At 42.4% G+C, this 26,139-nt stretch overlaps 1 protein-coding gene across 1 annotated transcript in view; it reads left to right on the top strand.

Moving 5' to 3' along the window:
- The window catches only part of LOC311138225 (disks large-associated protein 4-like), a gene marked incomplete at its 5' end in the record, with an annotated part of 60,483 nt that overhangs the window by 22,579 nt on the left and 11,765 nt on the right, over window positions 1–26,139 (top strand). Inside the window, 2 exons of the mRNA XM_084172901.1 lie at window positions 763–1,027; window positions 24,746–25,188. Coding sequence (XP_084029027.1) covers window positions 763–1,027; window positions 24,746–25,188 — 708 coding nt within the window. The remainder of the gene's footprint in view (window positions 1–762; window positions 1,028–24,745; window positions 25,189–26,139) is intronic.

Below are 26,139 nucleotides of genomic sequence, written 5' to 3'. Positions count from 1 at the left end.
TCTGTCAAATCTCAAGAGTCCTTAATTTGCACTGCTGCTCCTTTAATCTGGTTTCTCACCAATTTCATGTAAGTCAATCAAATGACTAAGTTTTTATGGGAAGTTAGACATCTTTGATTAATACTTACAAAGTGATACTGAAACTAATTGGCAGTTAAAAATTGCATGGTTGTTAGCTTTACTTAGCTTCTTAACTGCCTTAGACTTTGACAAGTTGCTATAAGGAGTTGATTCAGGAGAAAGTGTCACTGCTGCACTTTCCTGTCCCCTCACCCAGCCTTAATACTGTAATGTGTCATTTTGGGTGCATTTTATTGCATTCCCTCCAAATGTGTCACACAAAACTGGAATTTGCTCACTCCTCTAACAGACGCAGTCAGCTGTGCTCTCAATGGCAGACCTGGTTCATATAGTATTTGATTTCATTCAAAACACTGAGTGTTTGCGTGAGCCTGCTTGAAGTACTACATGGGTGGTGTTGGCACTTTTGTGACTAATTCCATTGGTTCCAATTTGCTAAGTAAGCTGAAAAGGGCACAGAAAAAGTATTTGAAAAATGCTAATACTATTCCAACCCAGATCTAGTCCATGGATCTCTAACAACCATGCCTCTCTGGTCCTGGGACACACCATGCCTTTCTTTCACAGTCCGGACAACTAGCTAGCAGCAGTAGCCATGCAACGCTGTCCCTCTCACTCCACCTCCGCCCCCCCAAGGTGCCAACCTATGCCACCCATGCCAACCTGCCTTTCTCCTTCCAGCTACGAGACCTGGAGATGTTGAGCCAACGCTACGAGGATAGCTGCTCCGAGTCGGCGTTCCGAGATTCCCACACACTCTCGCGCTCCCATTTCCAGGCAGTGGAGCCTCCAGATCTACCCATGCCCACGTGCTTCCGATCTCGTAGCCATAGTTACCTGCGAGCCATCCAGGCCGGATGCTCGCAGGATGACGACACTGCTTCCGTGGACTCTGATTCGCCGCCGCCGACCGCCACTACTGTTCGCACCTACAGCACCAGCACTGGTGAGTAGGCCTATCTTAGAGGCTGATCTTAGGTCAGTTTTGCACTTTTACCTGCGAATGGTTGAGGTTAGCATTAGGGAGAGGGTAAGCTTATCCTAGATCTGTGCCTATGGGTAACTTCACTGAATGGAGTGAAAGAGACTGCTTTGGATTTTGCAATGTACCCGTCCCCTTCGCTGATTAAATTAGTTCCTGAATGATGTTTTGTCTTATTGGTGTGTGGCTGTAATGCTGTGATAAGAGTATTGTGAAAAGTGATGTGTTCTTATGGGTCGATTGACAGAGATTGACATGGTTATTGTTTCATGTTTATGTACTGTATACAATTATTCCTGTTAGCTCTCTTTCTCTCTCTCTCTCTCTCTCTCTCTCTCTCTCTGTTTGAATGAGGTGCAACCAATAAAACTATAAAACAGTAAATTAATATTTTCTTCTTGCTAGTGACACTTATCTGGCAACGAGGTAGAGAAAAGAGGACATTTTGTGGTGGTGGATGGCTGACTGGCCTACTGCCAGACTACTCAACCACCCTGAACACCAACCTGGTCTCAGAGCATTTCGTATTATTCTGTACGTAAATCAGGGAGACTAATTTAGTATGATATGTTACGTTTCATATGGTATGTATTAATTTGTGGATGTCCTTCACCCATTTGGTATTATACAGTATGTTATAAATTACAATTCGTATTATATGTTACGAATTTGCAAAATGTATGATACACTATGAATTCTAGCTAGGTGGCTAGGTGGTTAACGTTAGTTATCTGGCTAAAGTTAGCTAGGCTAGGGGTTAGGGTTAGGGGTTAGGGGTTAAGGTTAGGGTTAGGTTTAGGAGTTAGGTTAAAGGGTTAAGGTTAAAGGGTTACGGTTAGAGTTAGGGGAAGGATTAGCTAAAACGGTTAAGGTTATGGGTAGGGTTAGGGGAAGGGTTAGCTAACATCCTAAGTAGTTGCAAAGTACTGTAGCTAAAAAATAGTAAGTAGTTGAAAAGTTGCTCAAATGCTAAAGTTGTCCATGATGAGTTTTGAACTCGCAACCTTTGGGTTGCTAAACTTTGCGTTATACATCCACCCATCCACCCAAGTAACCATGTGTCTTATGTAACCATACGTCCCCTGTAGCTCAGTTGGTAGAGCATGGCGCTTGCAACGCCAGGGTTGTGAGTTCGTTTCCCACGAGGGGCCAGTATGAAAATGTATGCACTCACTAACTGTAAGTCGCTCTGGATAAGAGCATCTGCTAAATGACTCAAATATAAAATGTAAAAATACAAAATGGAACAGATCATACTAATTATAGCGTCCATGATTTACATTTACTATGTTATGTCTAGTCTATGATACCAGGCTGTGAACACATCCTGTTGTTAGCCCATATCTGACAAGGTCCTGGTCACCCTTCCACACTTGGCTATGGTCCAGGCTTGGCTACCTGTGTAGTTGGTGTTGGTGGAGGCTGAAGCTTGTCTCTCTCTCTCTCAATTCAATTGAAAGGCTTTATTGGCATGGGAAACACATTGCCAAAGCTAGTGAAGTAGATAATAAACAAAAGTGAAATAAACTCTCTCTCGCTCTACTAGGCTTTGAACCACTCATAATACAGAGGATGAGTTTCCTTTCTATTTCGTATCCATTAAATGATTGCCTATTTCCACGTCCAAAGCCTCCACATCGCAGCACTCTTGACCGTCATCACCACGCCTCTTTCCACACCGTTTCCTGGGAACTGGGCAATATAAAATGAGGCATTACCAAAAGCTTGCTTCTATTCATCGTCCTTGACAGAAGCTTTGTTGGCTCGGGTTGTTTCTAAGTAACAGCTCCTGCAATCCTGTTTTTAGCAATTTCTAGGCTTCGTTTTCAGTTTTTATCTTCTGATACGAGGGTAAGTGTTTTTTGCCAATAATGTTTACCTTCGGCTGTGACTTTTATGGAAATATCAATTTATCCAAATCGGCTCTCATTTTGTGTCATGATCAGCTTTGCAAACTATAATGTTAGTGAGTATAATGCAAGGGATACTATATGGACGGATACATTACTGTAGATGTATTTGATTTTGACAGTAAATCTGACATGAGGACAGTTGAGTTTCGTAATATTTGGCAACAGTTTAGCCTATAGATGCGCAATATTCGGGAATCGAGATCAGAGCGCGCGCGGTGTAATGTCATGTCAACCGAGGTAAAATTACTTTTATACTGGATATTCATTGATCAATAGCTAGCTATTAAACTAAGAATGCCATGACTATGAATATGGTATATTCTGAATCAGGGGTGGATGGAGAACAATCCACACACACATATGTATGTTTGTGTGTGTGTGTGTGTGTGTGTGTGTGTGTGTGTGTGTGTGTGTACAGTGAGGGAAAAAAGTATTTGATCCCCTGCTGATTTTGTATGTTTGCCCACTGACAAAGAAATTATCAGTCTATACTTTTTATGGTAGGTTAATTTGAACAGAGAGAGACAGAATAACAATCAAAAAAATCCAGAAAAACGCATATCAAAAATGTTATGACTTCAACTGCATATATGTGTGTGTATATACAGTTGAAGTCGGAAGTTTACATACACTTAGGTTGGAGTCATTAAAACTAGTTTTTCAACCACTCCACAAATTCCTTGTTAACAAACTTTCGTTTTGGCAAGTCGGTAAGGACATCTACTTTGTGCATGACACAAGTAATTTTTCCAACAATTGTTTACAGACAGATTATTTCACTTATAATTCACTGTTTCACAATTCCAGTGGGTCAGAAGTTTACATACACTAAGTAGACTGTGCCTTTAAACAGCTTGGAAAATTCCAGAAAATGATGTCATGGCTTTAGAAGCTTCTGATAGGCTAATTGAAATAATTTGAGTCAATTGGAGGTGTACCTGTGGATGTATTTCAAGGCCTACCTTCAAACTTAGTGCCTCTTTGCTTGACATCATGGGAAAATCAAAAGAAATCAGTGAAGAACTCCGAAAAACAATGTGTAGACCTCCACAAGTCTGGTTCATCCTTGGGAGCAATTTCCAAACGCCTGAAGGTACCACGTTCATCTGTACAAACAATAGTACCCAAGTATAAACACCATGGGACCACACAGCTGTCATACCGCTCAGGAAGGAGACGCGTTCTGTCTCCTAGACATGAACGTACTTTGGTGTGAAAAGTGCAAATCAATCCCAGAACAACAGCAAAGGACCTTGTGAAGATGCTGGAGGAAACAGGTACAAACGTATCTATATCCACAGTAAAACAAGTCCTATATCGACATAACCTGAAAGGCCACTCAGCAAGGAAGAAGCCACTGCTCCAAAACCACCATTAAAAAGCCAGACTACGGTTTGCAACTGCACATGGGGACAAAGATCGTACTTTTTTGAGAAATTTCCTCTGGTTTGATTAAACAAAAATAGAACTGTTTGGCCATAATGACCATCGTTATGTTCAGAGGAAAAGGGGGGTCGCTTGCAAGCCGAGGAACACCATCCCAATCATGAAGCACGGGGGTGGCAGCATCATGCTGTGGGGGTGCTTTGCTGCAGGAGGGACTGGTGCACTTCACAAAATAGATGGCATCATGAGGAAGGAAAACTATGTGGATATATTGAAGCAACATCTCAAGACATCAGTCAGGAAGTTGAAGCTTGGTCGCAAATGGGTCTTCCAAATGAACAATGACCCCAAGCATACTTCCAAAGTTGTGGCAAAATGGCTTAAGGACAACAAAGTCAAGGTATTGGAGTGGCCATCACAAAGACCTGACCCCAATCCTATAGAAAATGTGTGGGCAGAACTGAAAAAGCGTGTGCGAGCAAGGAGGCCTACAAACCTGACTCAGTTACACCAGCTCTGTCAGGAGGAATGGGCCAAAATTTACCCAACTTATTGTGGGAAGCTTGTAGAAGTCTACCCGAAACGTTTGACCCAAGTTAAACAATTTAAAGGCAATGCTTCCAAATACTAATTGAGTGTATGTAAACTTCTGACCCACTGGGAATGTGATGAAATAAATAAAAGCTGAAAGAAGTAATTCTCTTTACTATTATTCTGACATTTCACATTCTTCAAATAAAGTGGTGATCCTAACTGACCTAAAACAGGGAATTTTTACTAGGATTAAATGTCAGGAATTGTGAAAAACTGAGTTTAAATGTATTTGGCTAAGGTGTATGTAAACCTCCGACTTCAACTGTGTGTGTGTGTGTGTGTGTATGTATATATATATATATATATATATATATATATATATATATACACACACACACACTACCGTTCAAATGTTTGGGGTCACTTAGAAATGTCCTTGTTTTCGAAAGAAAAGCAAAAACAATTGTCCATTTAAAATAACATCAAATTGATCAGAAATATACATTTTAGTCATTTAGCAGACGCTCTTATCCAGAGCGACTTACAGTTAGTGAATATATATATATATATATATATATATATATTTTTTTTATACTGGCCCCCCATGGGAATCGAACCCACAACCCTGGCGTTGCAAACGCCATGCTCTATCAACTGAGCTACATCCCTGCCGGCCATTCCCTCCCCTACCCTGGACAACGCTTGGCCAATTGTGCACCGCCCATGAGTATCCCGGTCGCGGCCGGCTGCGACAGAGCCTGGATTCGAACCAGGATCTCTAGTGGCACAGTTAGCACTGCGATGCGCCGCCTTAGACCACTGCGCCACTCAGGAAATGAGGTGTAGTTAATGTTGTAAATGGCTATTGTAGCTGGAAATGGCTGATTTTTCATGGAATATCTACATAAGCATACAGACGCCCATTATCAACAAACATCAGTCCTGTGTTCCAATGGCACGTTGTGTTTGCTAATCCAAGTTTATCATTTTAAAAGGCTAATTGATCATTATAAAACCCTTTTGCAATTATGTTAGCACAGCTGAAAACTGTTGTGCTGATTAAAGAAGTAATAAAACTGGCCTTCTTGAGACTAGTTGAGTATCTGGAGCATCAGCAATTGTGGGTTCGATTACAGGATCAAAATGGCCAGAAACAAATAACTTTCTTCTGAAACTCATCAGTCTATACTTGTTCTGAGAAATGAAGGCTATTCCATGCGAGAAATTGTTAATAAACAGAAGATCTCGTACAATGCTGTGTACTACTCCCTTCACAGAACAGCGCAAACTGGCTCTAACCAGAATAGAAAGAGGAGTGGGAGGCCCAGGTGCACAACTGAGCAAGAGGACAAATACATTATTGTCTAGTTTGAGAAACAGACGCCTCACAGGTCCTCAACTGGCAGCTTCATTAAATAGTACCCGCAAAACACCAGTCTCAACGTCAACAGTGAAGAGGCGACTCCGGGATGCTGACCTTCTAGGCAGAGTTGCAAAGAAAAAGCCATGTCTCAGACTGGCCAATAAAAATGTAATATTAAGATGGGCAAAAGAACACAGACACTGGACAGAGGAAGATTGGAAAAAAGTGTTATGGACATACAAATCGAAGTTTGAGGTGTTCAGATCACAAAGAAGAACATTTGTGAGACGCAGACCAAATGAAAAGATGCTGGAGGAATGCTTGATGCCATCTGTCAAGCATGGTGGAGGCAATGTGATGGTCTGGGGGTGCTTTGGTGGTGGTAAAGTGGGAGATTTGTACAGGGTAAAAGGGATCTTGAAGAAGGAAGGCTATCACTCCATTTTGCAACGCCATCCCATACCCTGAGGATGGCGCTTGATTGGAGCCAATTTCCTCCTACAACAGGACAATGACCCAAATCACAGCTCCAAACTATGCAAGAACTATTTAGGGAAGAAGCAGTCAGCTGGTATTCTGTCTATAATGCAGCACAGTCACTGGATCTCAACCCTATTGAGCTGTTGTGGGAGCAGCTTAACCGTATGGTACGTAAGAAGTGCCCATCAAGCCAATCCATCTTGTGGGAGGTGCTTCAGGAAGCATGGGGTGAAATCTCTTCAGATTACCTCAACAAATTGACAACTAGATTGCCAAAGGTCTGCAAGGCTGTAATTGCTGCAAATGGAGGATTCTTTAACGAAAGCTAAGTTTGAAGGACACAATTATTATTTCTATTAAAAATCATTATTTCTAACCTTGTCAATGACTACATTTCCTATACATTTTGCTATATTTCCTATTCAAACTCATTTCATTTACTGTATATTTTCATGGAAAATAAGGACATTTCTAAGTGACCCCAAACTTTTGAATGGTCGTGAATATATAATAAGACGGAGAACAAAAATATATACTGAACAAAAATATAGACAACAATTTCAATTATTTTACTGAGTTACAGTTCATATAAGGAAATCAGCCAATTGAAATAAATTCATTAGGCCCTAATCTATGGATTTCACATGACTGGGCAGGGGCGCAGCCATGGGTGGGCCTGGGAGGGCATAAGCCCACCAACTTGGGAGCCAATCAGAATTCGTTTTTCCCCACAAAAGGGCTTTATTACAGACAGAAATAATCTTCAGTTTCTTCAGCTGTCCGGGTGGCTGGTCTCAGACGATCCCGCAGGTGAAGAAGCCGGATGTGGAGGTCCTGGGCTGGCGTGGTTACACGTGGTCTGCGGTTGTGAGGCCAGTTGGACGTACTGCCAAATTCTCTAAAACAACATTGGAGGCGGCTTATGGTAGAGAAATGAACATTACATTCTCTGGCAACAGCGCTGTGGGACATTCCTGCAGTCAGCATTCCAATTGCACGCTCCCTCAGCACTTGAGACATCTGTGACATTGTGTTGTGACAAAACTGCAAATTTTAGAGTGGCCTTTTATTGTCCCCAGCACAAGGTGCACCCATGTAATTATCATGCTGTTTAATCAGCTTCTTGTCAGGTGGACGGATTATCTTGGCAAAGGAGAAATTATCACTAACAGGGATGTAAACAAATTTGAGCGTATGGAATATTTCTGGGATCTTTGATTTCAGCTCATGAAACATGTTGCGTTCATATTTTTGTTCAGTATACATCCCAGAAGACAAATAACAAAAACTGTTTGACAAACACTGGATTTTCGGCGTGTAAAGAATGTTTATTCATTATCAAATTATGAAAAATATTAAAAACATTCCACCCATGAGGCCACTAGGTAATTTGACTGCAGGAAAGGGCTACGGCCCTTAAATGGAGTACTCCATTAGGGTTACCGGTTAGCTAACATACTAAGTAGCCTACCCATCCTTCCTGACCAACCTCCTTCCTTTGTTTGCCTAAGTAACCTGTCTTATGTAACCATACCAAACATAAGATATACTAATTTCAGTGTCACATATTTACATTTACTATGTTATGTCTAGTCTGTGAGGCCAGGCAAAAAAATTAAAAAATCACCCTGAACCAGTGAAAGATAATCTGTTAACCTCATCAGCCCCAAAGACCCCAGCGTTTTTTTGACTACTGTCATTTATCTGCATGTCCAGCCCTTATATTTAGTCTCACAATGAAGTGTTTTACCATTTTCTTTTGACAAACAGTTGCATTCATAAGTTTTATTGACAAAGCAAAAACCTGAAAAAGAAAACGCATGTATATGAATGCTGTAAGTACACAAATTGTTTGCTAAGTGGTGGGGTGGGGGGAATTATTTAAGATACTCTTTGAAGAGCAGTGGGAGGCTGCTGAGAGGAGAACCGCTCATAATAATGGCCAGAACGGAGCAAATGGAATGGCATTAAACACCTGCAAACCATGTTTGATACCATTCCACTGGGGGGGGGGGGGAAGTAGTTGAGTGTCATCCACATAGCAATGATAGGAGAGACCATGTGTGGATATGACAGAGCTGAGTGACTTGGTGTATAGAGAGAAGAGGAGAGGGCCTAGAACCGAGCCCTGGGTGACACCAGTAGTGAGTGTATGTGGTGCAGACACACAGATCCTCACCACCTTGTAGGAGCGGCCTGCCAGGTAGGATGCAAGCCAAGAGTGTGCAGAGCCTGAGACGCACAGCCCTGAGAGGGTGGAGAGGAGGATATGATGGTTCATGGTGTCGAAGGCAGTGGATAGATCTAGGAGGATGAGAACAGAGGAGAGAGAGTCAGCTTTAGCAGTGTGGAGAGCCTCCGTGACACAGAGCAGTCTTGGTTGAGTGACCAGTCTTGAGGCCTGACTGGTTAGGGTCAAGAAGATCATTCTGCGAGAGATAACGAGAGAGTTGATCAAGTGTTTTGGAAAGAAAAGAAAGGAGAGATACAGGTCTATAGTTTTTAACATCAGATGAGTCGGGAGCGACTCGGGACGTTTTGAAGTCAGAGGGGATGCAGCCAATGGTCAGGGATGAGTTGATGAGGGAAGTGAGAAGGTCTCCAGAGATCGTCTGGAGGGGGGAAGAGGGGATGGGGTCGAGCGGGCAGGTTGTCAGGCGGCCAGACCTCACTAGTCGCAGGATTTCATCTGGAGAGAGGTCAAGGCGTAGGGTTGTTCTGTGTGAGTTGGACCAGTGGACTAATAGGCTGAGTGAATGAGGAGCGGATTGTCGTCAACCTTTTACAAAGTGGTTGACAAAGTCGTCCGCAGAGAGGGAGGAGAATTAAGGAGGGAGGAGAAGGTGGAAAATAGTTTCCTAGGGTTAGAGGCCGAAGCTTGAAATGTAGAGTGATAGAAAGTGGCTTTAGCAGTTGATACAGAGGAAGAGAAGGTAGAGAGGAGGGAGTGAAAGTATGATAGGTCCTCCGGAAGTTCATTTTTCCTCAGCCCTGTTCTGTAAGCTTGCAATGAGTCACTCAGCAAGAGGGGAGGGCCGAGCCGGCCGGGATGAAAGGGGACAGTGAGTCATAGGATGCGGAAAGGGAGGAGAGTAGGGTCGAAAAGGCAGAATCAGGAGACAGGAGGGAGAACGATTTAGCAGAAGGGAGAGACTATAGGATAGAAGAGGAGAGAGTAGTGGGAGAGAGAGAGCGACGATTGCGACAGCTCATGACCATCTGGGTAGGGGCTGAGTGGCTAGGGTTGGGGGAAAGGGAGACAGAAAAGGTTAACAAAGTGGTGATCAGTAACCTGGATGGGGTTTGCAGTGAGATTAGTAGGTGAACAGCCTCTAGTAAAGATGAGGTCAAGCGTATTGCCTGCCTTGTGAGTTGGAGGGGATTGGGAAAGGGTGAGGTATAAGGAGTGAGGTATAGAAAACACACATAGTTGCCAAAGCTACAAAATAGCAAAATTAGATTATCTCTAGGTAAGATACTCAAGTGAGAGAGTGGTGTGGAGCCTTCCTCTCTTTCCTTCCTCGAACAACAACAGAACGGTCTTTGTTTCAGAGACCGCTGCTGAGAAACCAGGGGAGACTGAAGTACTAACACTAATTGCCTAGCAGAGGTGAAGAGCACGCCTCCCTGTACTAATTGCTGATTGCTTAGGAGAGGAGAAACCACTCCCCCTCCAATACAGACACTGATAACCAAAACAAGTCACAAATTGCCCTGCCCCTTAATCCTGGTTGATGTGTCAACAATCATCTGCAAGTTATGAGCAGTCAGCAGTTCACACACCAAGTAGGCTACTGGGAAGACAGGCAGCACTTACAGTAGATGGCCCTAGCTAGCAAAAAGACAGTACTAGACAGCAGATAAATGATACTTACATTTTAGTCATTTAGCAGACACTCTTATCCAGAGCGACTTACAGTTAGTGAGTGCATACATTTTTCATACTGGCCCCCCATGGGAATCAAACCCACAACCCTGCCGTTGCAAGCGCCATGCTCTACCAACTGAGCTACACGGGACTACCACTCCTGGAGATATCAGGAGTCCTCTAACTATGGAATGAAGCTACTCCTAACTACTCCTGTGTGGCTTGTGAGCGTCATAGAACAATACATTAAATGTACGTGTTAGTGAGAATCTCAGCTTTTCATAGATTGGTCATAATAGTTTTTAGCGAAATCCATTTTAACTTTATAGACGTTTTTGTGAGAAGAATCGCCCCAAGACCTCTTCGGGATCTGCCCTTGTCTCACATACACCGCTCTAGCTCAGCCCCCGTTAATCACACAGACCAATGGCTGGTATCAGTGGATGCAGAAGTCCAATGGTACAACCAAAAGAAGTCCAAAATGTGCCGGTGTCACGTGGGACTGTAGGAGTTAAGCCACAAGGTAAGACTGAGTCAAACTGACAGTGGGAATTGTGTGCCATGTGACGTTTTTATTTTGTTTAGTATCATTGATGCCATAGAGGACTATAAGCACAAAAGCAAGAAACCATCTAAAGCGGTTTACAACTCACTTTCTTTCACATGTTGCGGCAGCTCCTCCACCCAACAATACTGTTCTCCCTCCATCCATCCTTAGTTACAGATCTGATGCCTGAGGGCCATAATGACTGCTATTCGGCCTTCTGCATCTGCGGTGGAAGGTGGCCGAGCTACAGCTGTGTTTGTCAGACCATGAGACATCCCGAAAATCGGTCTTCTCACGGAAAGGTCTGTAGTTTCCAAACAGTTAGGCCTACAAATATGACCACTCTATGGAAAGATGAGACTCTCACGAACACGATGATGTTCTCCATTTTGCTCTAATGGACTCATCTGAAGGTAACCCATACAAATGAATGGAAGTATTTGTGCCAAAATAAATAAGGGGTTAAATATGTATCCAAAAAAATACATATATTTCCTGAGCTTTCTTATATCTCCTAGACACTTCAAAACCTAATTCTTTATGATAAAAATTTTTGACTGTCTATTTTGCCATTTATTAATGTGTTTCTATGGGCTATAGTAGTAAAGCCCAAATTCAATATTTTATCAAATAATAAAAAATTAAAACGATTGATACCTAAAGGGGCCTTAAAATTCCAAATCAAATATATAAATGACCATCTAAACAATTCCATATGTTAGCTTAGTACCAATTTTTCCAACAATTGTTTACAGACAGATTATTTCACTTATAATTCATTCTATCACAATTCCAGTGGGTCAGAAGTTTACATACACTAAGTTGACTGTGCCTTTAAACAGCTTGGAAAATTCCAGAAAATGAGGTCATTGCTTTAGAAGCTTCTATTAGAAGCTTCTGATAGGCTAATTGACATCATTTGAGTCAATTGGAGGTGTACCTGTGGATGTATTTCGAGGCCTACCTTCAAACTCAGTGCCTCTTTGCTTGACATCATGGGAAAATCAAAAGAAATCATCCAAGACCTCAGAAAAACAATTGTAGACCTCCACAAGTCTGGTTCATCCTTGGGAGCAATTTCCAAACGCCTGAAGGTACCACGTTCATCTGTACAAACAATAGTACGCAAGTATAAACACCATGGGACCACGCAGCCATCATACCGCTCAGGAAGGAGACGCCTTCTGTCTACTAGAGATGAGCGTACTTTGGTGCGAAAAATGCAAATCAATCCCAGAACAACAGCAAAGGACCTTGTGAAGATACTGTAGGAAACAGGTACAAAAGTATCTATATCCACAGTAAAACGAGTCCTATATCGACATAACCTGAAAGGCCGCTCAGCAAGGAAGAAGCCACTGCTCCAAAACCGCCATAAAAAAGCCAGACTACGGTTTGCAACTGCACATGGGGACAAAGATGGTACTTTTTGGAGAAATGTCCTCTGGTCTGATGAAACAAAAATAGAACTGTTTGGCCATAACGACCATCGTTATGTTTGGAGGAAAAAGGAGAACGCTTGCAAGCCAAAGAACACCATCCCAACTGTGAAGCACGGGGGTGGCAGAATCATGCTGTGGCTGTGCTTTGCTGCAGGAGGGACTGGTGCACTTCACAAAATAGATGGCATCATGAGGAAGGAAAACTATGTGGATATATTGAAGCAACATCTCAAGACATCAGTCAGGAAGTTAAAGCTTGGTCGCAAATGGGTCTTCCAAATGGACAATGACCCCAAGCATACTTCCAAAGTTGTGGCAAAATGGCTTAAGGACAACAAAGTCAAGGTATTGGAGTGGCCATCACAAAGCCCTGACCTCAATCCTATAGAAAATTTGCGGGCAGAACTGAAAAAGCGTGCGCGAGCAAGGAGGCCTTCAAACCTGACTCAGTTACACCAGCTCTGTCAGGAGGAATGGGCCAAAATTCCAAGTTAAACTATTTAAAGGCAATGCTACCAAATACACTCAATTAGTATGTCAACTTCTGACCCACTGGAAATGTGATGAAATAAATAAAAGCTGAAATAAATAATTCTCTCTTGTATTATTCTGACATTTCACATTCTTAAAATGAAGTGATGATCCTAACTGACCTAAAACAGAGAATGTTTACTAGGATTAAATGTCAGGAATTGTGTGAAAACTGAGTTTAAATGTATTTGGCTAAGGTGTATGTAAACTTCTGACTTCAACTGTATGTACATAATGTTGAGTCTGACAAAGCTTGCTTTCAGAAGCCATCTGCAAAGCAGTTTAAAGCTTTGCAAACAGTCCATCTAAATACCGTTCCTGCTTAATGGCGCTTAATGAATGAAGCTCAGGCTGTACGGGTTGTTGGCTGCCACCACCAAACTGAAATCCTATTAAATAGGAGTAGGTGTTCTGACTTAACCAGAAGGACGACAACAAAAACAACACCAAAAACCCGGAGCTTTGTTCAAAATGTTTGGAATGTGAGTGGACAACGGTCCGGTCTTATCCTGCCATCTGTATTAATGGTCAAGCTATCAACTTGCGGGACTCTAGTTCACCATGAGTTACTTGGAAGTGTAAACTATAATGTATCATGGACAGATGCAAACTAAGCAGGATAGTTGTCATGACAAGTCATTCCATCCCACTGGGCACATACTGGTTGAATCAACGCTGTTTCAACGTAATTTGTCAATGTATTGTGACGTGGAATCAACGTGGAAAATATGTTGGATTTGAAAAAAGTCATCAACCAGTATTGTTTTCATCTAATTTCAACCAGTGTTGTAAACATTGTAATTAGGGTAAAACTTCAACTTAAATACATTGACTTAACCTGACTAACAGGTTGTAACATCAATATAATTTCAACATAATCATTAGAACTAGGCTAATACGTTGAAATTGTGTTGAAAAGTCCACATATATTTTGTTTTTAATTCAATATACTGTATCCTAAGCCCATTCAAACTGGCCCGCAAGGTGGTTGGAGTAAAATGATTATATTATTTTTGGGGGGAGGAGAAAACGATCTCAGTTGACATTGAAATGACTAAAACTAAATGATAATGATAATAGACTTACATTTATAGTCTCTTTACAATGTCCAGCTTGCTAACAATCATCATGAAAGCTAGACAGTCAGGGAAAATGAAATATAAGGAAATATGATAGCAAGGAAATAAAACCAATTTTAAGAGTGGCCCTCTGGACCTCTCTGCTTCAGATTGGTCATATGTGCATTTTATTCTTAACTATTCCCCTTCTACGCTCTCTCAGCAACAGTTTTTTCACAGTGGTTGCCAAGTGGACCAATGCCATACCAGCTGACCTGTGTAGGTAGTTTAATCTAATACCAGCAATGAGAGGCTGGCAAATTCAACTGTGCCCCCATTGCTCTTACACCTCTCCTTGACTGCCAACAATATCACCCCATACAGCCATCTGCCTGGACAGCAAGCCTCCAACACAAAAAGACACTCAAACAATTATGGTACTCCTCAATTCCAGAGTCACTTCGTTGAAACTTTCAGAATAACTTCACACTATTGTATACATGCCACACTGACAAAGAGGTTACGGACATAGGACGAAATTGGTTTGGAGGTCAGATGAGCATGGTCACTCAAATGATTGCTTGGTGAGCAAAGCCAGCAACAGGCTGGAAGAAAACTTCAAAACAAGGACTAGGGAAGCAGCAGGCGTATTTGAATGTTAAATAGTAAAAGGAGTTAAGTGCAAGGAAAATATGGTCGCTTCACATACAGTTGAAGTCGGAAGTTTACATACACCTTAGCCAAATACATTTAAACTCAGTTTTTTCACAATTCCTGACATTTAATCCTAGTAAACATTCCCTGTCTTAGGTCAGTTAGGATCACCACTTTATTTTAAGAATGTGAAATGTCAGAATAATAGTAGAGAATTATTTATTTCAGCTTTTTATTTCTTTCATCACATTCCCAGTGGGTCAGAAGTTGACATACTAATTGAGTGTATTTGGTAGCATTGCCTTTAAATTGTTTAACTTGGATCAAACGTTTCGGGTAGCCTTCCACAAGCTTCCCACAATAAGTTGGGTGAATTTTGGCCCATTCCTCCTGACAGAGCTGGTGTAACTGAGTCAGGTTTGAAGGCCTCCTTGCTTGCACATGCTTTTTCAGTTCTGCCCGCAAATTTTCTATAGGATTGAGGTCGGGGCTTTGTGATGGGCACTCCAATACCTTGACTTTGTTGTCCTTAAGCCATTTTGCCACAACTTTGGAAAGTATGCTTGGGGTCATTGTCCATTTGGAAGACCCATTTGCGACCAAGCTTTAACTTCCTGACTGATGTCTTGAGATGTTGCTTCAATATATCCACATCATTTTCCTTCCTCATGATGTCATCTATTTTGTGAAGTGCACCAGTCCCTTCTGCAGCAAAGCACCCCCACAGCATGATGCTGCCACCCCCGTACTTCACGGTTGGGATGGTGTTCTTCGGCTTGCAAGCGTTCCCCTTTTTCCTCCAAACATAACGATGGTCATTATGGCCAAACAGTTCTATTTTTGTTTCATCAAACCAGAGGACATTTCTCCAAAAAGTACGATCTTTGTCCCCATGTGCAGTTGCAAACCGTAGTCTGGCTTTTTTATGGCGGTTTTGGAGCAGTGGCTTCTTCCTTGCTGAGCGGCCTTTCAGGTTATGTCGATATGGATATAGATACTTTTGTACCTGTTTCCTCCAGCATCTTCACAAGGTCCTTTTCTGTTGTTCTGGGATTGATTTGCACAAAGTACGTTCACCTCTAGGAGACAGAAGGTGTCTCCTTCCTGAGCGGTATGACGGCTGCGTTGTCCCATGGTGTTTATACTTGCGTACTATTGTTTGTACAGATGAACATGGTACCTTCAGACATTTGGAAATTGCTCCCAAGGATGAACCAGATTTGTGGAGGACAAAAAAAAAAATCTGAGGTCTTGGCTGATTTTCTTTTGATTTTCCCATGATGTCAAGCAAAGGGGCACTGAGTTTGAAGGTAGGCCTTGAACTACCTCCACAGGTACACCTCCAATTGACTCAAATGATGTCAATTAGCCTATCAGAAGCTTCTAAAGCCATGACATAATTTTCTGGAATTTTCCAAGCTGTTTAAAGGCACAGTCAACATAGTGTATGTAAACTTCTGACCCACTGGAATTGTGATACAGTGAATTATAAGTGAAATAATCTGTCTGTAAACAATTTTGTTGGAAAAATTACTTGTGTCATGCACAAAGTATGTCCTAACCGACTTGCCAAAACTATAGTTTGTTAACAAGGAATGTGTGGAGTGGTTGAAAAACGAGTTTTAATGACTCCAACCTAAGTGTATGTAAACTTCTGACTTCAACTGTAAGTGGTGAAAAGATTAGTTGGCAGTCTTATGTTGTGTGTGTGTGTGTGAGTGATTTATGCGTAATAGCCAGAAATTGGGAGGGAAATGTACTCTGGAGACAGCTGCACTCTCTTCCCCTGTCGGTAGGAGATCACACATTTCACATTTTAATTGGGTGCATCTCAAAAGTCTCAAGTGGATTCCTCTCCTTGCCTCCTTTCCTTCATCTTGACTGATCTGAAGACACAGGGGAGGATGCCTTCCGGAGAATTGCTTTCACCTGTCAATTTTTTTTATGTCATGTGCAAATGGCTTAATGAAGACATCTAAAGGAAGCTACCACTGAGATGCACCCTTTTTTCCCTTCTCGAGATGTTTCCCTACACCTGTACCCATCTCTTTGTCACAGAGCTAGCCTGATGTAGGTTATATGCTAATCCAAAACCCACGACCTCAATAACCATGTAAACCAACATGAATAATCTCCTGTGTAATCTGAGAAGAGGAGGTCATTTATGATTTTCCATCTGTTAGGGTTTTTTGTAAGAATAGCAGATTTTGTAGGTTTTTCACCCAAGGATAAATTCTGTGCAGACTGTTTGGAATTGTGCACGAATAATATGCCACTTGGAGCCCTATAGGGCAGGGCAAGTATCCAAACTGCTTCTCTCACACACGCACGCACAAACATACAGACTGGAATCTGGAGTGGAGCCAGCATGTCACATAGCTGCCATTGCGACGACAAGCCCCTTCAGCCTTGTCAACGTTTCTGTTATTAGATGTGGCAGACAGGCAGTGGTCACTGGTCCCCCTTCAGCACTATCTTCCCCTGGCATGGATGTCTGTCAGAAGCTTGGGGATACAGTATATGTCAAGTATAGCATTAAACAGCAGGGCAACACTTTGCATAATTTACAAAAGTCTTATTCCTGGGTAGCTATGAGGGAATATTTTCTCATATAGGCCTAGTCTTACATAATTTATGTCATATAATCTTACTTAACTACCTTGCACCAACCTACAAGCAGTTATTGTACATAGTGCTTACCTGTTTTAAATACATTTTCTAAAACGTGTGCAAAAATGGTAAGCATTCCATAAGAGCATTTACTTCTATCCTATTACAGGGTAATTACATAGATTATAATGTATTACCCAGGTATTTACTCTGGTATAGGGTCTTTGCAATATTAAGTGTGACCGACAGACCCATACATATGACAAACACTACCTACCTAACAAAGGAATCAACAACTCACAGCGGTCGATATGGCAGTACATCTTGACGGCATGTGTTGCTTTCCTGTCTCTCTTTAGGAAACTCTTTCCTGGGGCCCAACCACGGTAGTTACTCATTATGGTATCAGTGGTATGTCAATGAGGAGATGGATGACGACATTCGAAATGTGTACTTATACTCGTCCTTACACAAGCTATTTGCCGTTGTTGTACAGTTCTAAAAGCTCTACTGTTGTGGGAAAAAATGTGATGGCACCATTTTGAACTAGATATGTGAGGTGAGGCAACTTGTAGTGGGGAGAGAAAGACGCAACTGCGTATAGTGTTGTTGATGCTAATAGTGATGGAATGGTGAAAGCCAAAGCATTCCGAAGCGCATTCGTCATTCAGGGTTCATGCCATCATGCTGGTAGGTTTCACATTGACAATGAACATACCTATTTCAAACATTCTGTGTGTTGTTGTTGCATTCCAAGTGAAGGCCCCCTCTTGCGCTTGACCTTGCTATAGGGATTCATGTACCATTTGTGCAAGACAATTTTTTTGCTCTGGATACTCTTTTAGCTGTGTTCCTTACATTTACAGTGAGAAGACTTGGAAAGTTTGCAGTTCTTTACACTAAGACTTGTGTAAAGAACTGTCTGTGGTTTTGGAGTGATACAAGGGCGTACAGTTTCTCAGTGCTGCAGCCTGTAGTTTCACCTAGAGACAAGCCTTAGTAGTTCCAGCTCAACCATTGCCTGTACTTTGATGGAGCAACGAAAGGCAGCTTGGTGCTTTACAGCAAGACGCGAGTGAGTTCATGTGAGTGTATCATTAGGTGTAGTGTCACGATACCAGAATTTGGACTTCGATACCAGGTTTACTATCAAGATGCTCGATACCATCACAGTAATTGATACCAAAACGATACCACGGCAAAAGAAAGAAGGCGTATTAGCCAAAGTCCAGAATGGCACTTGATCCATACAGATCTTTTGAGTTCAATATCATTACATTTGACATGTTTTATTTTTTTTATGTATGCATTAATGAATCAATTATACAATCATACAATACATTTGACTTTTGTAAAAAGAAAATCAAGCTACATAACCACATAATTGTAATAATTTAATTGAATGGTAAATCTATATTCTATTGACAACTGGGTAAATTAAGATGTAGCCAAGGCCTATTCACACAATACAGGTGAATGCATATTCAATAGGAGTGTGTGCATGCATTGTTACGGAGCTTGTTTTGGCTGATTTCATGGGGCAACAGATGAAAAATAATCGGCTTCCCTTCCATTTGAGACTTATTTTATTGTACTGATCAACAACATTTGCATAGAACGAGCAATCTCTTCTTTTATAAAAGTGTGCACTGTCTCTTTAAGACCCATGCCATCATTCACACACAGTCAGTTCAAGGATCTAGTGAAGATGATCTTGACTGGGAGAGACATAATGCAGAGGACACAAAGTGAATTCATAAAGTTTTTGCTGACAGTCAGCTTTGAAATCAGCAATATTTTGCGTTATGGTTTGCATATTATCACAAACAAGGTACTAGGGTAGTGAATTGATGTTAGCTTCAGCAGTAAGCTAACAAGGAAAGTTGGCCTACAAAGATGGAAGCTACATGTATCTTCTTGCATTGTAAATTATTCTAGCCTGTAATGGACATTTTGTTTTGCGAACAGTAATTAACAGTTTCAACTTTTCTACATGCTGTGTTGCATTATTCAAGTATGTTAACTTCTTTGCAGCAAGAGTGGGGACTGCAGTGGAGGCTGCTGAGGGGAGGACGGCTCATAATAATGGCTGGAACAGAGCGATTGGAATGGCATCAAACACATGGAAACCATGTGTTTGATGTTGTTGATACCTTTCCACCTATTCCGCTCCAGCCATTACCATGTGCCCGTCCTCCCCAATGAAGGTGCCACCAACCTCCTGTGGTGGGGAGCTAACATGATGCAGCCCAGACTCCCAGTGCAGGCTAAAAGTGGAGCAGGCATGGTGCTCTCGCGCTATCATCAGCTGCGCCGATAGAGAGACTTGATCCTCTCTCAATCAGTAGACGATGTGAGACACATTTGACAGAAGTACCGAAAGTAACAAAAATTCTAGTACCGAACCATTTTTTCATGTACTAGTATCGAAAAAGTACAGAAGTTTTGGTATACATGCAACATTAATTAGGTGAGGTCGCGACACACATTGAGACTAAAGCTGTCTGTGGATCAAGCCACACAACAGATCTTTTGTTTGGAGTGTTTCTGAGCTCCCTCGCATGTTTATGCTGCTGCTAGTGTTTTTAAAAAGCTGCTGCTAGGGTTTTTAAAAAGCTGGCCCCCATAGAGTACTTGAGATGTACAGTCATAGGGAGATATTATTAACATAACAATATTAGGGTTTGAAATACTGTCTCGAAGGAAAGACCAGCCTCATACGGCCTCCTGTAGCTCAGTTGGTAGAGCATGGCGCTTGCAACACCAGGGTTGTGGGTTCGCTTCCCACGGGGGGCCAGTATGAAAAATGTATGCACTCACTAACTGTAAGTTACTCTGGATAAGAGTGTCTGCTAAATGACTATAAATGTAAAATGTACCAAGTTTGAGCTGTTTTGAAAAGAGCTGTCATAGTCCTACATGTTTCCTTTAGGCCAAGGGTAAAACATTTTGGGGAATCGCCTCAGGAAATGTGCTAGAAGGAGGTCATGGCTATTAGCATTGTTGATTGATGACAGTTGGCTCCAGTTTTGCCTAGATGTCCAAAATGTGATGTGCCATGGCATTGGCCTATATGTGTCATGCTAGGTGCTTGTTGTTACAGGTACAGCTAGCCTTTAACTATAACTGCTTGTCATTGAGGAAATTCAACTCATGTAGGTGGATAATTAACATATCTGGGTAGATAGAATTACACCAGCTTAAATCCATCTCCACTTTCAAATATTATTCAAATATGGTCATTCGAGTCTCCACAAGTCATATAGAAATGACACACGACCATATCCATCTTAGGACACACCAAAGGAATTCTCTCTGGAAAGTCCTCATACAAAATCCACTGTCTTGTGGGGTGGTGACGTAAGCACACGCAGTGGTTAAATTCCTGTGGACATAATTTGTTTTTGGTACGCTTGGACCTTTGCCCACCCCAACCCCAAAATTGCTATCTAGCTAGCTCCCCCTGGCTATTACTAAGCCAATGTCCCTACTAATTCTACTCCAAAGGCCTGCTGCGTATCCCCTCCCACTCTGCCTTAAGCTCCATAAAGAGTGGAAAACAAGGAAGCAAAGTTGTGTCAAAGCTATTTTTTGAGCTACAGTAAACATTGGCGTTTTTGTGAAGGAAATGTCCTCTATCAAAGGCAGCTATGCTAATTTTCGAACACTCAAAATAGACCCACCACACAGTCGCCTGTAGCATGATGCTAGCGTAAAATTGTTTGACATTATTTGAGACCAATTTGAGTCAATGTGTGATCTTCATCAACGAATGCATTACATAGAGGGAGGCAATTTTATCTCCATGTTCTCACTTAGCCAGTCAAGCCTCTGCAACAGAGTGACCATTGTTCTATACTGATACACTATGAGACGAGGTTAGAGACAAGAGAGTGACTGCAGTACTGGACTGGCATTGTGTTCTGTGTATGTAGCTAGTCCAACCCAGTATCACAGATTATTGTAAAATAGACACTAATTGCTTATTGGAAATGTTTCCGTGTGCAGTACACGATTTTGTATACAGTGCATTTCAATCACAGATAAAGACAGTGGGTTACTTAAGACAGAAATGATAGGAGGGAAGTAGTTGGGGAGGATGGGTAGGTGTATAATGTGAATGTCTAGCAATCCAAAGGTTGTGTGTTTGAATCTCATCACGGATAACTTTAGCATTTTCACTAATTAGCTACTTTACTACTTACTACTTTTTAGCTACTTTGCAACTACTTAGCATGTTAGCTTATCTTAACCCTTTAACCAAACTCCTAAACCTAACCCTTTAACTACTTAGCTAGCATGTTAACTAACCCTAACCTTAACCCCTAGCCTAGCTAACTTTAGCCACCTAGCTAGCCTAGCTAACGTTAGCCACAACAAATTGGAATTCGTGTAATGTACACGAATACGTTATGAAGAAAGAAATCGTGTAATACACACGAAATGCGTTGTGATGAAAATTGTGTGATGACTTTTTTTGAGTGCCTGTCACGAATTTCGAATAAGTAATTTGTGTCTATTTCACAATAAGCTGTGGTACTCCCGAGTGGCGCAGTGGTCTAAGGCACTGCATCGCAGTGCTAGCTGTGCCACTAGAGATCCTGGTTTTTAGTCCAGGCTCTGTCGCAGCCGGCCGTGACTGGGAGACCCATGGGCAGCGCACAATTGGTCTAGCATCGTCCAAGGTAGGGGAGGGTTTGGCCAGCAGGGATGTGTGTTCGTTTCCCACGGGGGGCCAGTATGAAAAAAAACGGAAAAAAACATGTATGCATTCACTAACTGTAAGTCGCTCTGGATAAGAGCATCTGCTAAATGACTAAAATGTAAAATATAATAGTGTGTTGAGCTAGTCTGCATCAGTAAGTGGTTTAATGTAGCCTTCTTGTACTCCAACACATGTGGGATACAGTGGTGAGGATACAGTGGTCCTCTGTAGCTCAGCTGGTAGAGCACAGCGCTTGTAATGCCAAGGTAGTGGGTTCTATCCCCGGGACCACCCATACACAAAAATGTATGCACGCACGACTGTAAGTCGCTTTGGATAAAAGCGTCTGCTAAATGGCATATTATATATTATTATATGGCTGTGTCCCAATCCAAAGGCAGCATCCTTGTCGATTGGGACACACACAGCCTACATACATAAGGGCTCCAATTGTGGGTCACAGAGCTTAGTTATCATGACATAGCAAGTTGGAGTTTTTTTTAAACCATAAGTCACTATTAAATGTTGTTAGAAAAGCATTAGTGTGCCGTGAAGTAAGCCGTGGTTGGGAATGGAGTTCCTATAATGAAAATATTCAATAGGAACTCCGGCAGGTAGCCTAGCAGTTAAGAGTGTTGGGTCAGTAACTGAAAAGTCACTGGTTTGATTCCCCGAGCTGACTAGGTGAAAATCTATCGATATACCCTTGAGCAAGGCACTTTACCCTAATTGCTCTGGATAAGAGTGTCTGCTAAATGATATGTAAAACATTTTTTAGAATAATATTTGGAGATCCAACAGTATCTTTCTTAATATCTCCCTCATGTACTGTACTGTATGTCACCATTCTGTTGAAAAAGAGGGGAATGAGTAGAATTGGCCTTCGCAGTTAAATGCTGATGTAGCAGAACAGATCGCACACAACACCCTCCTTTTATTCAGCTGGGAATGTTTCTCGTCTCTCTCTCTCTTTCTCTCTCTCTCTCTTTACTTCATCCCACAGCCCTTTGCTTACACTTCAGCTACACGACACTCGTCGCGTTGGGTCGCCATCAGCATTGTGTCCATTTGACGTTCTACCTGCTACACCAGAAACCAAAATCAACTTTATTTCTCATTATTTCAATTACCCAGATAGAACCTCTACGATTCTTGAGCTTGGACACTGCCATTGGACTCAATGCAACGCAGGCAGTATAGCAGCTTTCATTGATTTCAAAGGAAGCACTCCCTCAATGGTTGATGGCTGATGGCATTGCCGAACGCCCGATGGCTATAGTGTAGCAGGGCGGTTACTCTGCCATAGATGGATGGATGGATGGATGGATGGATAGATAGATTTATTTGATCATTTAAAACACAATACAACCAGATATGTGGATAATGCATTTAAATTCATCGAGGATGACACAAAAAAGTTAAACATATTTTCATTGTGGTCCTCTTAAATAAATGCCCAAACATAACAGACGTAGCCTTCTAGGCATACTTGGGTTACAGATATAATAATAGTTAATACAAAAAAATACTTTTCAAATAATCTCAACGTGCATAAAAAGTAAAACAACAAACAAAACATTTAAATGATGGAGATTGAAAGTCTCGGTCGACTTGGGATGAAGTTGAGGCAGTTTTGGCTGAAAAGGTAGTGGAGGTTCAGTGGAGGGGGCATCGATGGGACAGCCAAGGAGAAACAAAGACAGTCTGAAAAAACAGGCCCGGAGCTATTCAACAGCACACCACACCTGCTTCTCTGAATGGTCAGTCACTCCATTGGAGCCGCTTCTCTGGTACTGGTCCTCCATTGCCAGGAATTTCTCTCTCTCTCTCTCTCTCTCTCTCTCTCTCTCTCTCTCTCTCTCTCTCTCTCTCTCTCTCTCTGTCTGTCTGTCTGTCTGTCTGTCTGTCTGTCTGTCTGTCTGTCTGTCTGTCTGTCTGTCTGTCTGTCTGTCTGTCTGTCTGTCTGTCTGTCTGTCTGTCTGTCTGATCACCTGAAGCGTGGGATTGGGATCAGGTTCATCAGGCTAGGCATTCTGGGCTGGAATTATTTGAATCAATTGTCTTATTCATTGAGCTATGGGAAAGCTCCATAGGCTACACTCAGCAGTCAGCCGGTGGTGATCTGTACTTCCTGTTCACATGCAATTGCATTACGCGGCTTAATGATTTGATTGACTTATTCGCAATTTGGAGTTTGAAGCATGCGATTTATGCTAACCACCTGTGGAACAGTATGTGCACAGTATGTACTGTATGTTCAGTGTGCCAGTAAATGTAATTATCCGCTTTTAAAATAATCCTGTTGGTGCGGGCGTTCCTCCTTCGCGCTAATCTAGTGTGCATTTGGTGTGTTTATTTCTGCTTGGAGATAAAGGTATCTTATCTTATATTAAAGTTGGTGACGTTTTCCTGACAATAGTTTTGTTGGTACGCAATGAACAGACTGTACAGCGGTCTTCAAAATTCACGCTGACGCCACTCCATGTGCTATGTAGGAATTGCTCTCTCTGAAGCCTCAAAGCTTTACGGTATATCATTGTTGAAAAATAAAGACTTGTTAAAACTCTAAACTCTCTCTCCCTCCTCTCCAGTCTCCACATGCATCACAACCTGTAAGAAGCCGGCGCCCCCGCCCGTGCCGCCCCGCACCACATCCAAACCCTACATCTCGGTGACGGTGCAGAGCAGCACTGAGTCGGCCCAGGACACCTACCTGGATCACCAGTCTGAGCGCGACCGCCGCAGTGAGACCATCACCAGCCTGTCTAGCCAGGCCCACAGCAATTCCTCCGACAGCCTCGACAGCACGCGCGCCAACAGCCTGGCTCGGGGTGTCCCTCGGCCCATCCCCGTCCCCGTCGCCACCCACCGGGAACCCCTTGCCACCACCGTCCACCACACCATCACCGGGACTGACACCAATGACTTCCAGCATGAACCCCTGAGTACGGGCGCCAACAGAGGGAGCCTGACAGCAGAGGAGCCACGAGCGGACATCGTGCCCCGGAGAAAGCTCTCCTCCATAGGGATACAGGTTGGAGCGCCGTTACAGTTTAGTCAGTGACGTTATGGTATAGTCAGTGACATTTTACATTTTTTTTTTTTACATTTTTAGTCATTTAGCAGACGCTCTTATCCAGAGCGACTTACAGTTAGTGAATACATATATATATTTTTTCATATATATTGGCCCCCCGTGGGAAACGAACCCACAACCCTGGCGTTGCAAACGCCATGCTCTATCAACTGAGCTACATCCCTGCCGGCCATTCCCTCCCCTACACTGGACGACGCTGGGCCAATTGTGCGCCGCCCATGAGTCTCCCGGTCGCGGCCGGCTGCGACAGAGCCTGGATTCGAACCAGGATCTCTAGTGGCACAGTTAGCACTGCGATGCAGTGCCTTAGACCACTGCGCCACTCAGGAGTGACGTTACGGTACTGTCAGTGACGTTACGGTACTGTCAGTGACGTTAAAGTACTGTCAGTGACATTATGGTTGTGTTACAGTGGAGTCATTAACGTTTCATTAGTCAGTAATATCACAGTTTAGTTTCTTACTGTTTGAGGTAAAAAGCTGGAGTAAGAGTGTCTGTGTTTGGTAGTATGGCTTAGGTCCAGCAATGGACTGATGTGCAACCATTGGGCTGCTGGAGGGTATTTAACCTAACCATTGTTCATTTTAAAGAATAACCAAACAGTGTACTGCACTAATTCAAAATGGATTTTTCTTATGCTTACAGCTCATATGGGGCTTGCTGAATTTGTATTTTGAAAGAGTGCCATCTGGAAAATGAAAAACTCAAATGAGTACTCCCCATCCTTGCCTGAGGCAAACATTATGCTTTCACTTCATTATTATTATTATTATTTATTTTATTACTGTCTAGAATGAGGCAGCTAGTTCTTTTTTTGCGCGATGCAAATGGTCAGATCTCACAATGCCTGCAGAAGTGTTTACTGTCTCTGGAACCACATAAAAATGA

Source organism: Coregonus lavaretus (assembly GCF_964263955.1).
Source record: "Coregonus lavaretus genome assembly, chromosome: 12".
Classification (NCBI taxonomy): Eukaryota; Metazoa; Chordata; class Actinopteri; order Salmoniformes; family Salmonidae; genus Coregonus; species Coregonus lavaretus.
Note: the sequence above shows the minus strand (reverse complement) of the source record. Positions and strands in the feature narration are given on the sequence as shown.